Genomic DNA, 13,220 nt, shown 5'->3' with positions numbered 1-13,220 from the left:
AGTTACAAAATGGTAATCAGATACATTTATCAAGAATTTTTTTTTTTTAAACCTAGCTGTGAGATCATGCTGCAATATTTTTTAAGCTTCACTTACTTTCTGTTTCATTTCGTTTGATCATGCCTTGGCATTCAGCTAAAATAGTTTCTTTAAATGATGTCACCAGAGCATTCACACAGCACTCCATAAGCTGAAATGTATTAAGAAATATAGTTAGCTTACTACAATCCTTTGAGCGCCAGTTTGTTCCCTCTCTCTCAAGTTCATGTTCAATATAAATACTAGCCTCTCTTCATGCACTACAGCTCAGTAAAATGTTTCATGCTCATAGGCTGTACTTAATACATAAATTATGACACCACGAAACAAAGTCTATACTTCAGTTCATAGGTGTTTTTCCTTTAAAGCATGTAGCATGGGAAATGCAGTAGTTTCTCTCATAAAAGAGTGAACAGTTTAATATTTCTGAGGGCCTCTTCCTCACAAGGGAGTATCAGTTCTGGAACAGTAACTACCCTACTTAGTTTCCAAATGCACTTCCAACGGCCAAGAATAGTTCATTCCTGTGTACCTTACCTGACCTGACTTAGTTTGCTTTGAACAAGAGCCTAATGACAATTCTAGCACAGAAATTACTTCTACACTCAAGAGATTGGCAGATGAGAATTTTATATACTGCTTACCATTCACCTTAGCTAGGGATGCCCCACTTATGATGTAATGCAGAATGCGGCAAACCAATCCTGACCACTACAGATCTTAGGGCGTTTGTTTAAAATAGTCTTGTGTCCTGAACATATTTCAGCACAGGCAACTACAAATTGCTTCTTGCTGCACTTAAATCTCTCCCTGGAGTTTCACCCTGATAAAGTATTTTTCACTTTCCTTCTTAAGCTGTTTGGTGAGCATTGGTAAACCACTGATGTACTTCACACCAGAGATAGTTACATTTCAGTTATGCAGGGAGCAAATTTAGTCATTTACCAGTTGTGAAGTGTTTGGGGATTTTCGTGTGATAAACAGTGAACTTTTCCAGATATTGTTACCTGGCACTGAATAACCTTTTACCTCCTAGGACTGCCTACTGTGAGGGAAAATTTAGCAGGCCCTGAGTTTGGTCTAGCTTGCTTACAGCCCTTGAACTAAGATCCTGCTTGTTTCTGTGCACAAGGGGCAGAAGGAGTCAGAGTGGAAAAAATCCCCAAAACAGAACAATTTGTAATAGCCAAAGCTTAGGAAATATATTAACAGCAATAGCACGTTTTGAAAAGTCAAACCGCAAACGAACCAGACTGTGAACAACAAGAGGGTGATTGTTCTTTTTGCTTTTGACTTGTATTAATTTTGCAATATATTCCAAATAAGGTACCCCTCTACCCTAATAGAACGCGACCCGATCTAACACAAATTCAGATACAACGTGGTAAAGCTGCAGGGAGCCCAGGGACCTTTAAAGAGCCACCCGAGCCCCACTGCTTTACCATGTTATATCCAAATTTGTGTGGAGCCCTGGGCCCTTTAAATCATCGCCTGTGCCCCGCTGCCAGAGCTCTGGCGGTGATTTAAAGGGCCCGGGGCTCCCCACAGCAGCTGGATAAAAATAAAAATAAGGCTTCTAGTAGGTCAGACCTTCTGACTGCAATTATGTATTAAAATAAAAATGCAAAACAAATTATGATAAAAACTGACATCAGAACCCTTTACTACTATTGATATACTGCACATGATTTTACTACATATACAACTACGTTTTTAAACTTACCGCTTCTACAGAGTTACATTCGCGCCTTGTCTCTAGATACCTTAATGCTCTTTTCTCTTCTTCCTTTAATTTAGCGTCTGCCTGTGCAGAAGCAGAACAGCAATCATTTTAAGTACTAACAACAACAGAACAGTTATCATATGACTATCTTTATACTAGGGCTGTCGATCAATCGCAGTTAACTCACATGATTAACTCAAAAAAATTAACAGTGATTAATCACACTGTTAAACAACAGAATACCAACTCAAATTTATTAAATATTTTTGGATGTTTTTCTACATTTTCAAATATATTGATTTCTATTACAATGCAGAATACGAAGTGTACAGTGCTCACTTTACATTATTTTTTATTACAAATATTTGCACGGTAAAAATGATAAACAAAAGAAATAGTATTTTTCAATTCACCTCCTACAAGTACTGTAGTGCAATCTCTTTATCGTAAAAGTGCAACTTACAAATGTAGGTTTCTTTTGTTACAGAACTCAAAAACAAAAAACAATGCAAAACTTTAGAGCCTACAAGTCCACTCAGTCCTACTTCTTGTTCAGCCAATTGCTAAGACAAACAAGTTTGTTTACATTTCCAGGAGATACTGCCGCCTGCTTCTTACAATGTCACATGAAAGTGAGAACAGGCGTTCACTTGCAACTTTTGTAGCCAGCATTGCAAGGTATTTATGTGCCAGATATGCTAAACATTTGTATGCCCCTTCATGCTTCAGCCACCATTCCAGAGGACATGCTTCCATGTTGCTGATGCTCGTTAAAAAAAAAAAGCATTAATTAAATTTGTGACTGAACTCGTTGGGGAAGAACTGTATGTTTCACCTGCATTCTGCCATATATTTCATGCTATAGCAGTCTCGGATGATGACCCAGCAAATGTTCATTTTAATAATATTTAACAGCAGATTTGACAAAATGCAAAGAAGGTACCAATGTGAGATTTCTAAAAATAGCTATGGCACTCGACCCAAGGTTTAAGAATCTGAAGTGCCGTCCAAAATCTGAGAGGGACGAGGTGTGGAACACGCTTTCAGAAGTCTTAAAAGAGCAACACTCAGATGCGGAAACTACAGAACCCGAACCACCAAAAAAGAAAATCAACCTTCTGCTGTTGGCATCTGACTCAGATGATGAAAATGAACATGCGTCGGTCCGCAATGCTTTGGATCGTTATCAAGCAGAACCCATTATCAAGCAGAACCCATCATCAGCATGGAAGCATGTCCTCTGGAATGGTGGTTGAAGCAGGAACGGGCATATGAATCTTTAGCACATCTGGCATGTAAATATCTTGCGACGCTGGCAAGAACAGTGCCAAGCGAATGCCTGTTCTCACTTTCAGGTGACACTGAACAAGAAGCGGGCAGCAGCATCTCCTGCAAATGTAAACAAAACTTGTTTGTCTGTGCAATTGGCTGAACAAGAAATAGGACTGAGTGGACTTGTGGGCGCTAAAGTTTTACATGGTTTTGTGTTTAAATGCAGTTATCTTTTTGTACATAATTCTACATTTGTAAGTTCAACTTTCATGATAAAGAGACTGCACTACAGTACTTTTATTAGGTAACTGAAAAATAACTATTTCCTTTGTTTTTTACAGTGCGAATATTTGTAATAAAAATAAATATAAAGCGAGCACTGTACACTTTGTATTCTGTGTTGTAATTGAAATATATTTGAAAATGTAGAAAACACCCAAAAATATTTAAATAAATGCTATTCTATTATTGTTTAATCACGTGATTAATTTTTTTTAATTGTTTGACAGCCCTACTTTATACTTACATATTTCATATAATTCTGTACTCCATTTTGTTGTAAATAAGAAGGGGCTTGTGTTCTATAAAATCTCTCTGTTGAATCCAAATATGCCTTCTCAAAGTTATCCCGATAAATCTGAAGTTTATCTTCAGGATTAGAACAAAGGTTAACTGTAAAGAGAAAAAGTTAGATCTTATTCTAGTTTTCAGTGTTCGCATTTGACTAAAAACCAATTATTTCTCTTGCTAAATTTTTCTTTTGAAGATACTGAGGTATGTCTACTCAGCAAAGAAAAACCTGCAGCTGACCCATGCCAGCCAATTCTGGCTCAGGTAGACTTCCAGGCCCAAGCTCTAGGACAGGGACTGCACTGCCAGGTGTCACATTCAGAGGGGTCTCTTTGCAACATTAAGGGCTAAAACTATTATTTAAAATGTACATTTCAGTTTTGCAGAAATTTGTGAGCAGGCTCCTCACCTGCCAGTGAAAAGTTTATTACTTGCCATTGGAAGTGCATTTACCCCACTGATAATCAATACAAAAACATTATAATGATCATTCCAACCATACCCATTTTGTCAACATCTAGTTGAAGGCACGTCATGAACGTTTGTGAACTAGAAAGGAAGATGAGGCTGAGATCACACTGTATAAGACATACCATATGATTCTCTAACTCCAATAACAAGTTGAGAGTCAAAAGCTTCTCCTAGTCTTTCGGCATGGACCAGCTTCATTGCACTGTCCTGAAGTCGATTCTTTATATTTGAAAATATGGACTCATTCCAAGTATCTAGCATGAGCTAAATAACAAGGAAGAAAAAAAGTCAGTTATAAAAGGATGGGCAGAACTTCAAATTAAGGGCATGTCTACATGAGCACTTACTGCACAGCAAGCTGGAGTGTAAATCTGGAGAACACAAGCATGCCATGCACTAATTGTCTTTGTGAACCCTGCTGACGTGCACTCAAAGTTCTCTACGTGTGCACTGACATACTAAAGGACGTAACAGGTCTCCCAATACAAAGGAGTTAACCTTGGAGCTAAATGTCGAATAGTGGTCCAGCAGTTGGCAGACCCAAAGGCTTACGTAGAAAAATTATGATAAAATAGCAATTAGTAAGTGAGCAAAGGGTATACAAAAAAAATAATTGTTGGATTGCCTGAGATTTTCATGACAGTTAGATTAAGCTATTAGCATCCAATGTCATGTGATCACTTGTTTCTGTGAGTACAATGTGAAAATCAACGAGTTACACAGATATTGCAATGAACAGTTCAGTCAATGCTGTAGTCCCCATTTTAAAAGAGTTACTGCTAGATAAGGGTCTCACTACTTTTACTGGATGACTGTCGCTTCATCTGGTTCTGGTAAGCAGCAAGACCTCTTAAGATTTTGGTGCGAACCTCAAGGTCAGACCAATGTGTTGCATCTGAACAACATTGAAAGCTCCCTGGTGGAAGTCATATTTGCACAAAGTCAAGCACTGCCAGCCATTCAATAATTCTACAACTAAGAAGCATATATTTAAATGGCATATTGGTCATTTTAAAGTTAAACTGTCCGTAATAACCTTTCCTTATAAATCCTGGTATTCTTCTTTCTGCCACACAGAATACCTACAATTTCATATTTTAAGCTCTGGCTTTGTTAATGTATAGTATCTCCGTGCTTTATATTAATGCTATGGTCTCAAGCTTTTAAGTGCATCAACTGCTTACTTGAGATTCCAGTTTTGTTTTTCACTGTCATCATTGTAAAAGATATTGAATCAACTTTGTTTTTGAAGGATGATTGTAAAAGATCTTATCTTTCAGTGATTCCAATAATGATTTCTAGGAGCCTACTTTTTTGGCAAGTCTGGTAAAGATAAAAATTTCCATTCTGTACATCATACAATTTAATATAGTGGGTCTCTAATGAAACGAAGATGAGTGTTTGGAAAAGTTAAGGAGCATAAAGACACCCTTTAGCCTGAGCTGCTCCATGAAACCAAACTCTGCCCTGACTTAAGTGTTTTATTCTTAAACGTGCTAGACTCAGACATGTTGGAACTGAATTAATACTCAGAAGAGAGCAGGTAATTTTTGAGTGTCATTAAAATAAAGGTTTCAGAGTAGCAGCTATGTTAGTCTGTATCCGCAAAAAGAACAGGAGTACTTGTGGCACCTTAGAGACTAACAAATTTATTTCAGCATAAGCTTTCGTGGGCTACAGCTCACTTCTTATAAAGACTTTTCTTAAGTTGTGTTTCTTTTGTTTAGCTCTCCTTTCATATTTAAAAGAAAATTTAAAATGAAGATGTCAGTAAATGTATACATTACAATTGCTTTTCTTTTAAAATTTCACTTCAGAGTAGGTAGGTGAAATACTTAACTTTTTTATTTTGATGTACAAAGATTTATTCAAGAACAACTTGTGAGCTTTAACATGATACTGTGACGGTCACCTCTTGGAACGGGAGAGGAATCTCACACTCAAAATGAATAAATGCTCATTTTTTAACACCTGGAAGCCAGCAAAGCTAAGGATTCTCAATGTGAGCTCATCACTCTGTCCTAACAACCAACTCTAAAGGATTTATAGTAATGGTAAGATATACAGTAGGTATACCACTTATCTTTTCAGCAAAGACTGTTTTTCAATATTTTTAGCTATTCACCTCAGTACACTTTTTAAATTGCATGAAAACAATCAATAGGAATTCCAGGGAAACAAGTTAATAGATGCTTAGAAAACATGATCAGCATTATCTTGAGCAACAACAAAAAAGCAGATAGAGGCTGGGGGCATGCCCTGATGATGTTACTTTACAGTAATGATCTCCTCCATTCAGTTGCCAGATCAGTTCCCTTTTGTAATTCTGTGCAGTTTTTGTATCTGATGGTCACATAAATTCCATGCTATTTAAAAGTATAAATTCCCTTCCTTCCCAAAGAGCAGGGAAGTGTCCTACATGGAGCAGGAGGGATTGCCCTTGAATAGCCCCATTAAGTTCCCTCAGTTACAGCTGTCTGGCTCCTTGCTAAGTACCAACTAAAGCTTCATCTGTAACACATCATTACTACTCCTTAATGGTCCTGTAAATGTAAGCTCATTGACCTCCTGTATCTCAGGCTGCAAAGGGAGCAAGATCAGAAGTATTTTTGTTAAATAAATCATTTCACAGTGATCTATAACTATTTTAAAACACAGGGAGCTGCCATGAACAGATGAAGGAAATTGTCAGAGTTAGGGCAATATTCGGTAAGTGGCAGAGGAAAACTATGGGAAGAGGAGTAAAAGTTGCAAGGTGATTTAAGCAAAGTCATACTTCAATACTGTGAGGTTAGTGCAATTTCATCCTTCAGCTGTGGAATGCATCAACACTAAATCTTTTATGTTCTGTTACAGAACTCCGATCAGAAAGTGTCACTTACCTTTCGCACAATACTGTCTTCCACATTGGATTTCTTGTTGCTGCCCTGCTTACCCATTAAAGTAATTTCTAGTTGACAAAATGGTTTGGGCAAGATATCACATTGTGTAAAGAATTTGCGCCATTCTACTATGTATGCTTTTAGTAAAGCTGTATCATCTTGATGACTCAGTACTCTCTGGAAGAAAAGAGCAGCTCATTTGTAAATAAGTTTTTACATAAACAACAGATGGCTTTGTCTACATGGTACAAGTATTTTTGGTATAACCGAAGATTTGAATTTAAAATTATATAATCCCCCACGTAACCACTCTGGTATAAGAATGGCTTTTTTGGGTTAGGTTATGTTGCCTGTGAAGAGATTTGGCTTTTCTTGGTTTTATTTATTCTTACATGAGAATAAATGTCCACATGGGGGTTATATTAGAATAGCCTGTCTACACAGGAAAGTTTCACAAGGACTATTTTCTATCTTATACGCTGTAGAAAGCTGAATTCAATGTGATCTACTGATCTGGCTTTAGCCACCTGAACTTTTAACATTTATGCTGCTCTAGCTCCTACAGATTACAGCCAATTTAGGCATGATGGGCTAGACATTGCATAAACATAAGCTTACAAAAACAGCAACCAGTACAGATCATGCCTAAGGTCTCAATTTGACAAAGCACTTAAGCACGTGCTTTAGTACCAATAAAGTCAAAGGAACATCAGCACATGTAAGCGCTTTGCCAGATAGGGATAGTCTGCTGTATCTGGGCCTAGAAAAGAGAAGGCTTTGTTTGAGTGAAAGGCCCTTTCTGAGTTTGTAGGAACACATTTTAGATTTATTTTTCTTTTCCAAATTTTTGTCTTTGCACATCTTTCACTCTCTACAAAAACTTTTATGAGCACACTACAACACTATTTCATATGTATTTTAATTTAGAATAAACTCAAAACCAGGTGTCAAGTCAACAATAGACCAAAGCTACTGAAATACAAATGGCCTATGGAGCTTGTCAAGCTGTTAACTCATTAGTATTCTGTCAGAAGACTAAACATTTGATCATTTCTTAAGCAAAACCATGAATATGCTAGTGTAGTATTGAAGCCAGCTAAAACAATTAAAGAACTTCCTTGCATTTAAGAGTTAATATTTATTTCCAGACATTTTCTTATAGAACACAAATTCTGGTTTTATCAATCTGACAGCTAATAGTAAAAAATACTGGTAATTTCGGAAAAATATTTAAATAAACCGCTACCCCAATATAACATGACCCGATATAATGTGAGTTCGCATACAAGGCGGTAAAGCTCTGGCACGCTGCTCTGAGCAGCATGTTAAGGGTGCTGGGCCAGGCCGGGGCCGAGGGGTTCGATAAGGGGCAGAGGGTCTCTGAGGCGGTCAGGGGCTTCCCCTCTCCAGGGTCTGGGGGGCAGGAGCTGTGGGAGGGCACTTTTGGGGCCCCGCAGTCCCAGAGTGGCCCGAGGGATTAGCAGGGGGCCGGGAGCAGCCCACTCCACTTCCCTTGCCCCGGCCCCAGCTGTGTCGCTCGGTGGAGGGGGCTTGGGGGAAAGAATCCCCCCCCGCACTCACCAGCAGCGGTGGAAGCGGAGCAGCTGGGCCCCAGCTCACTCCACTGTGCCAGCTCCCAGCCGCGGCGCTCCACTTCCCGCCGCAGGTGAGTACAGGAGGCGTCCTTTCCCCAACCTCCCCACACTCACCGGCGGCGGGAAGCAGAACAGCCCAGCCCCAGCCAGCTCCACTCCGCCAGCTTCCAGCCATGGCGCTCCACTTCCCGGCACAGGCGAGTGCAGGACCTTTCCCCAGCCGCCCCCCAGAGACACAGCTGGGGCCGGGGCAAGGAAAGCAGAGCAGGCTGGGGCCACGTCGCTCCGCTTCCCATCGCAGGTGAGTGCGACGGGGGGGGCATCCTTTCCCCAACCTCCCCGCTTCCTGCCCCTGGTGAGTGCGGAGTGCCACAGCTGGGAGGTGGTGGAGTGGAGCGGGCTGGGGCCGGGCTGCTCCACTTCCTGCCACTGCAGGTACGTGCCTGGCAGGGGGCAGGGAGGTGGTGGGGGTGCATAGGGGTCAGAGCAGTCAGGGGAGAGTGGGGAGGTTGGGTGGAGTCCTGGGGGTGATTAGGGATGGGGGGTTTCTGGAGGGGGCAGTCAGGGAACAAGGGGGGGCAAAGCAAGTTTGATATAACGCGGTCTCACCTATAACACGGTGAGATTTTTGGTCTCTCGAGGACCACGTTATATCGGGGTAGAGGTGCATCTTTGATCTGATCTCTTCATCTTTTTTGATAGGCATTCAAGGTCTCTTCACTGATGGCTAAATTTAGAATATTCTAGCTACTTCTGTAGCAAGTTAGACAGCTTGCAGATCACATCCCCAGAAATGAATTTTCTAGGCAATAAAAACCAGAACTAGAAAAGGAGGTTTATTGTTCTTTTTCCAGCTCTTTCTCTAATCATACAAGAGAGATCACTTCTGATGCTTAACTTTGCCTCAAGTCAAAGTTTCAGCAGTAAGTGCTTTTATTTATAAGTCAAAGAGGTAAGCGAGTGAAGGAATACTTCCCAGGAGACTCCCTGATAAATATTTTTGTTTATCCAATAATGACCAAATCTCCTCCACAGTATATAACAATCATTACCTCTTTATTCTCAAGAACAGGCTGAGAAGTACTTAATCTTTCTGGCCAAGGTAAACACTCAGGATAAAATGAATCGGTTAATAAAAAGTTTTCAGTACAATTGTGACATTCAAAACAAGGACCACCAATGCCTAAAAGGCAATTTTCCATTGTGTTAGAAATTACTGGAACAAGTCATGTTTGGGATCCAAAGAGGTTTACGGTTATATTTTTATTTTTTTTTTAAAAGGACAGTGTAAATTATTGAAGGTTGAGAACTTACTGCCTGTGCTTGTTTAATAAAATCAAGGATGTCTTCTTTCAAAGCTTGATGGATTTTTGCTGGACCTTTGTCATCCCACAAGCAAACTGCATGCACATCCCTAGAAAACAGTTTATACATCTTTCAGTAAGAACTACACTTAGAATTTAATGCAGAAATTTACAAAGTCTAAACAGTTATATTGAAGTAGTTCTCCAAAGGAAGTGGGTGTACATTCCACACACTAAAAATGAAATCCCACCAATACAGTGACTGTTTGTGAATGAGGGCACATGCCATCTTCTTTTCTAAAAAGCCCTTCATGAACTATTTTAACATGTAATTTTAAGTTTTATCTGATAAACACCCTTGGGAGAAAAAAAAAAAGAAAAAAAGAAAAAAGAATAGGTGTTGATCCAAGTTACACCAGAAATGGGTACTTGTATTTGAGGGCTTGTCTACATGGAGCAATAATGCAGTCTATGAAGGCGTGACTTCTAAAGACTAAGAGTGTTGCATACTTATTGGTCAGTGTAGGCTTGCTGGTAAGCACTAAAGATTCCCTAATGCGCTTTAACATAGTGCTTTTGAAACAGTAGTATGCTGAAGTGCACTAGGAAACAATACAGAGAGATTACTCATCATATACAGTAATGAGTAATGTATACAATATACACTATTCATTACAGTCTATAAAAAGAGAAAGCACCCAACCTCGCCAATTATTGGCATCTACATAAAATGCAAAAAATGCTAAAAATAAACCCTGAAAAGTGAAATACATAAACCTAAAATGATGCCTTAATATTAGATGTAACACTGAAATTTGACAGTCAAGCAATATAAAGTCAGGAACTGCAGTAATACTTTGTCCTTCACCTTCCATTTGAGTATACCACAGGGGCATCATTAATGTTCATAAAGCACCAGAGGTAGGGAAATAGCCCCATTATACGGATAGGAAAGTGGAGACCCAGCAGGTTTAAATGCATTGGCCAAGATCATGCTGTAACTCTGTGGCAGATCCAGGAAATGACCCTATATCTCCTGACTCTCTGTCCTCAACTAAAAGGTTGTCTGCCACTCACAACAAGTAAGACGATCTCCACAGCTTCTCGATATAGTGAAAAACTATCATTTGGTATGCACAGATAAACAGCTGCACCAGTATGAACACTAAGGGTATGTCTACATTACAAGACTATTTCAAATCAACTTAAGTCGAATTTGTGGACTCGACCTTATGAAGTCGAATTTGTGTATCCACACTAAATACACTAATTCGACTGTGTGAGTCCACAGTAACGGGGCAAGCGTCGACTTTGGAAGCGGTGCACTGTGGGAAGCTATCCCACAGTTCCCGCACTCCCCACTGCCCATTGGAATTCTGGGATTTCCCCCCAATGCATGCTGGGGGGGGAAACTGTGTCGAGGGTGGTCCTTGGTAACTGTCAGCATTCAACCGTCACTCCCGCCGGCGGGAAATCAGTTCACGCACTTTTCCTGTTATAAGTGACAGCGCGGATGCTACAGCATTCCACTGCGATCATGGAGCCCGCTGCGATCATCGCTGCACTTATGGCCGTTGTCAACTCCTCACACCTTATCGTACACCTCTTCAACAGTCAGATGCTGAGAAATCGGGCGAGGAGGCAACGGCAGCGCGGTGAGGACATGAAGTCTCAGACTGGCACAGACCTGTCAAAGCACGGGACGCCGCGCCGTGGAGATCATGGTGGCACTGGGTCATGTTCATGCTATGGGACGGCGATTCTGGGCCCGGGAAACAAGCACGGACTGGTGGGACCGCATAGTGCTGCAGGTCTGGGGTGAATCACAGTGGCTGCTAAACTTCAGGATGCGTAAGGGCACTTTCCTTGAACTGTGTGACTTGCTGTCCCCTGCCCTGAAGTACAAGGACACCAGGATGCGAGCAGCCCTGACAGTGCAGAAGCGAGTGGCCATAGCCATCTGGAAACTTGCCACGCCAGACAGCTACCGGTCAGTAGCGAACCACTTTGGGCTACTTTTCAATGGTGCTGCAAGCACTGGTGGACCATAGGGGACGCTTTACCAACATCAACGTCGGGTGGCTGGGCAAGGTTCATGACGCGCGTGTGTTCAGGAACTCTGGTCTGTTTAAACACCTCCAGGCAGGTAGTTTCTTCCCGGACCACAAAATAACTGTTGGGGATGTGTAGATGCCTACAGTGATCCTCGGGGACCCAGCCTACCCGCTAATGCCCTGGCTCATGAAGCCCTATACAGGCGCCTTGGACAGTGAGAAGGAACTTTTCAACTACCGGCTGAGCAAGTGCAGAATGGTGGTGGAGTGTGCTTTCGGACGTCTCAAGGGGAGATGGCGGAGCTTACTGACTCGCTCGGATCTCAGCGAAAACAATATCCCCATTGTTATTGCAGCTTGCTGTGTGCTCCACAATCTCTGAGAGAGCAAGGGGGAGACCTTTATGGCGGGATGGGAGGTTGAGGCAAATCGCCTGGCTGCAGATTACGCTCAGCCAGACACCCGTGCCATTAGAAGATCCCAGCGGGAAGCGCTGTGCATCCGGGAGGCTTTGAAAGCTAGGTTCCTCAGAGAGCACGGTAACCTATGACTGTCCAGTTGTTTTACAGAGAAGCTGAACCTGCCCCTGTTTCTTTACCCATTTACTGTTGACTTCTCTGCAGTCTCATACCCCGTTCACCCCGTTTGCCCCCTTCCAACACACGTGTAAAAATAAAGGTAATGGAGCATTGTTATTTAAAAACCTTTTCTTTAATAATGATTTCGCGTCAAAGGGTTGAAACAGGGACGCGGACTGTGGTGGGTAGGGTGTGCAGTGATGTAGAGACCGCTTCTAGACTCTAGGAATGATAGCCTACTGCTCCTACAGCGGTCTCTGGGGGGAGGACGGTTACAGGTGGGTGTGCAGGAAGGGGTGAGGGGTGTAGGCTTTGGGACGGAGTTTGGGTGCAGCCTCAGGGCTGGGGGTGGGGGCGTAGGAAGGGGTGAGGGGTGTGTGGGAAGGGGGAGGAGGCGTAGGGGGTTGCGGGCTGTGGCTGGGGCTGAGGGTTTGGGGCATTGTGGAGGCTCAGGGGCAACGGTAGAAGGGCAGGGTGATGGCAACCTGCCTTGCCATTTGTGGATGGCAGGCGCTAGTACCCTGGGGCAGCAGACAGCATTTGTGCCGGTAGCCGCTCTACTGTCAGGTAGGGACGCAGCGCCGGGGGGGGGGGGGGGGAAAGGGGGGGAAAACAACATGCTGGGGGAGGGGTGGGAGGTGGGCGCTGGGACCTGCTCCAGGCAGGGAATTGACGGGGCAGGGGGAGACCCGCATGGGCCAGGGCCCGATCCAGACTGGGCCGGGGGAGAGA

General features: G+C 42.2%; 1 protein-coding gene across 6 annotated transcripts in view; it reads right to left on the bottom strand.

The window, feature by feature from the left end:
- CUL5 (cullin 5) overlaps nucleotides 1-13,220 on the bottom strand; it is a 91,037-nt gene that overhangs the window by 38,524 nt on the left and 39,293 nt on the right. For all 6 annotated transcript variants that reach the window (XM_039537387.1, XM_039537397.1, XM_039537421.1 and 3 more), the window contains exons 3-8: nucleotides 9,867-9,966; nucleotides 6,958-7,134; nucleotides 4,198-4,339; nucleotides 3,561-3,706; nucleotides 1,763-1,843; nucleotides 97-190 (exon numbers count right to left, since the gene is read on the bottom strand). In XM_039537387.1, the coding sequence (XP_039393321.1) occupies nucleotides 97-190; nucleotides 1,763-1,843; nucleotides 3,561-3,706; nucleotides 4,198-4,339; nucleotides 6,958-7,134; nucleotides 9,867-9,966 (740 nt within the window). The remainder of the gene's footprint in view (nucleotides 1-96; nucleotides 191-1,762; nucleotides 1,844-3,560; nucleotides 3,707-4,197; nucleotides 4,340-6,957; nucleotides 7,135-9,866; nucleotides 9,967-13,220) is intronic.

This window comes from Mauremys reevesii, linkage group 1 (assembly GCF_016161935.1).
Source record: "Mauremys reevesii isolate NIE-2019 linkage group 1, ASM1616193v1, whole genome shotgun sequence".
Lineage (NCBI taxonomy): Eukaryota > Metazoa > Chordata > Testudines > Geoemydidae > Mauremys > Mauremys reevesii.
This window is presented reverse-complemented; position numbering and strand designations above follow the sequence as displayed.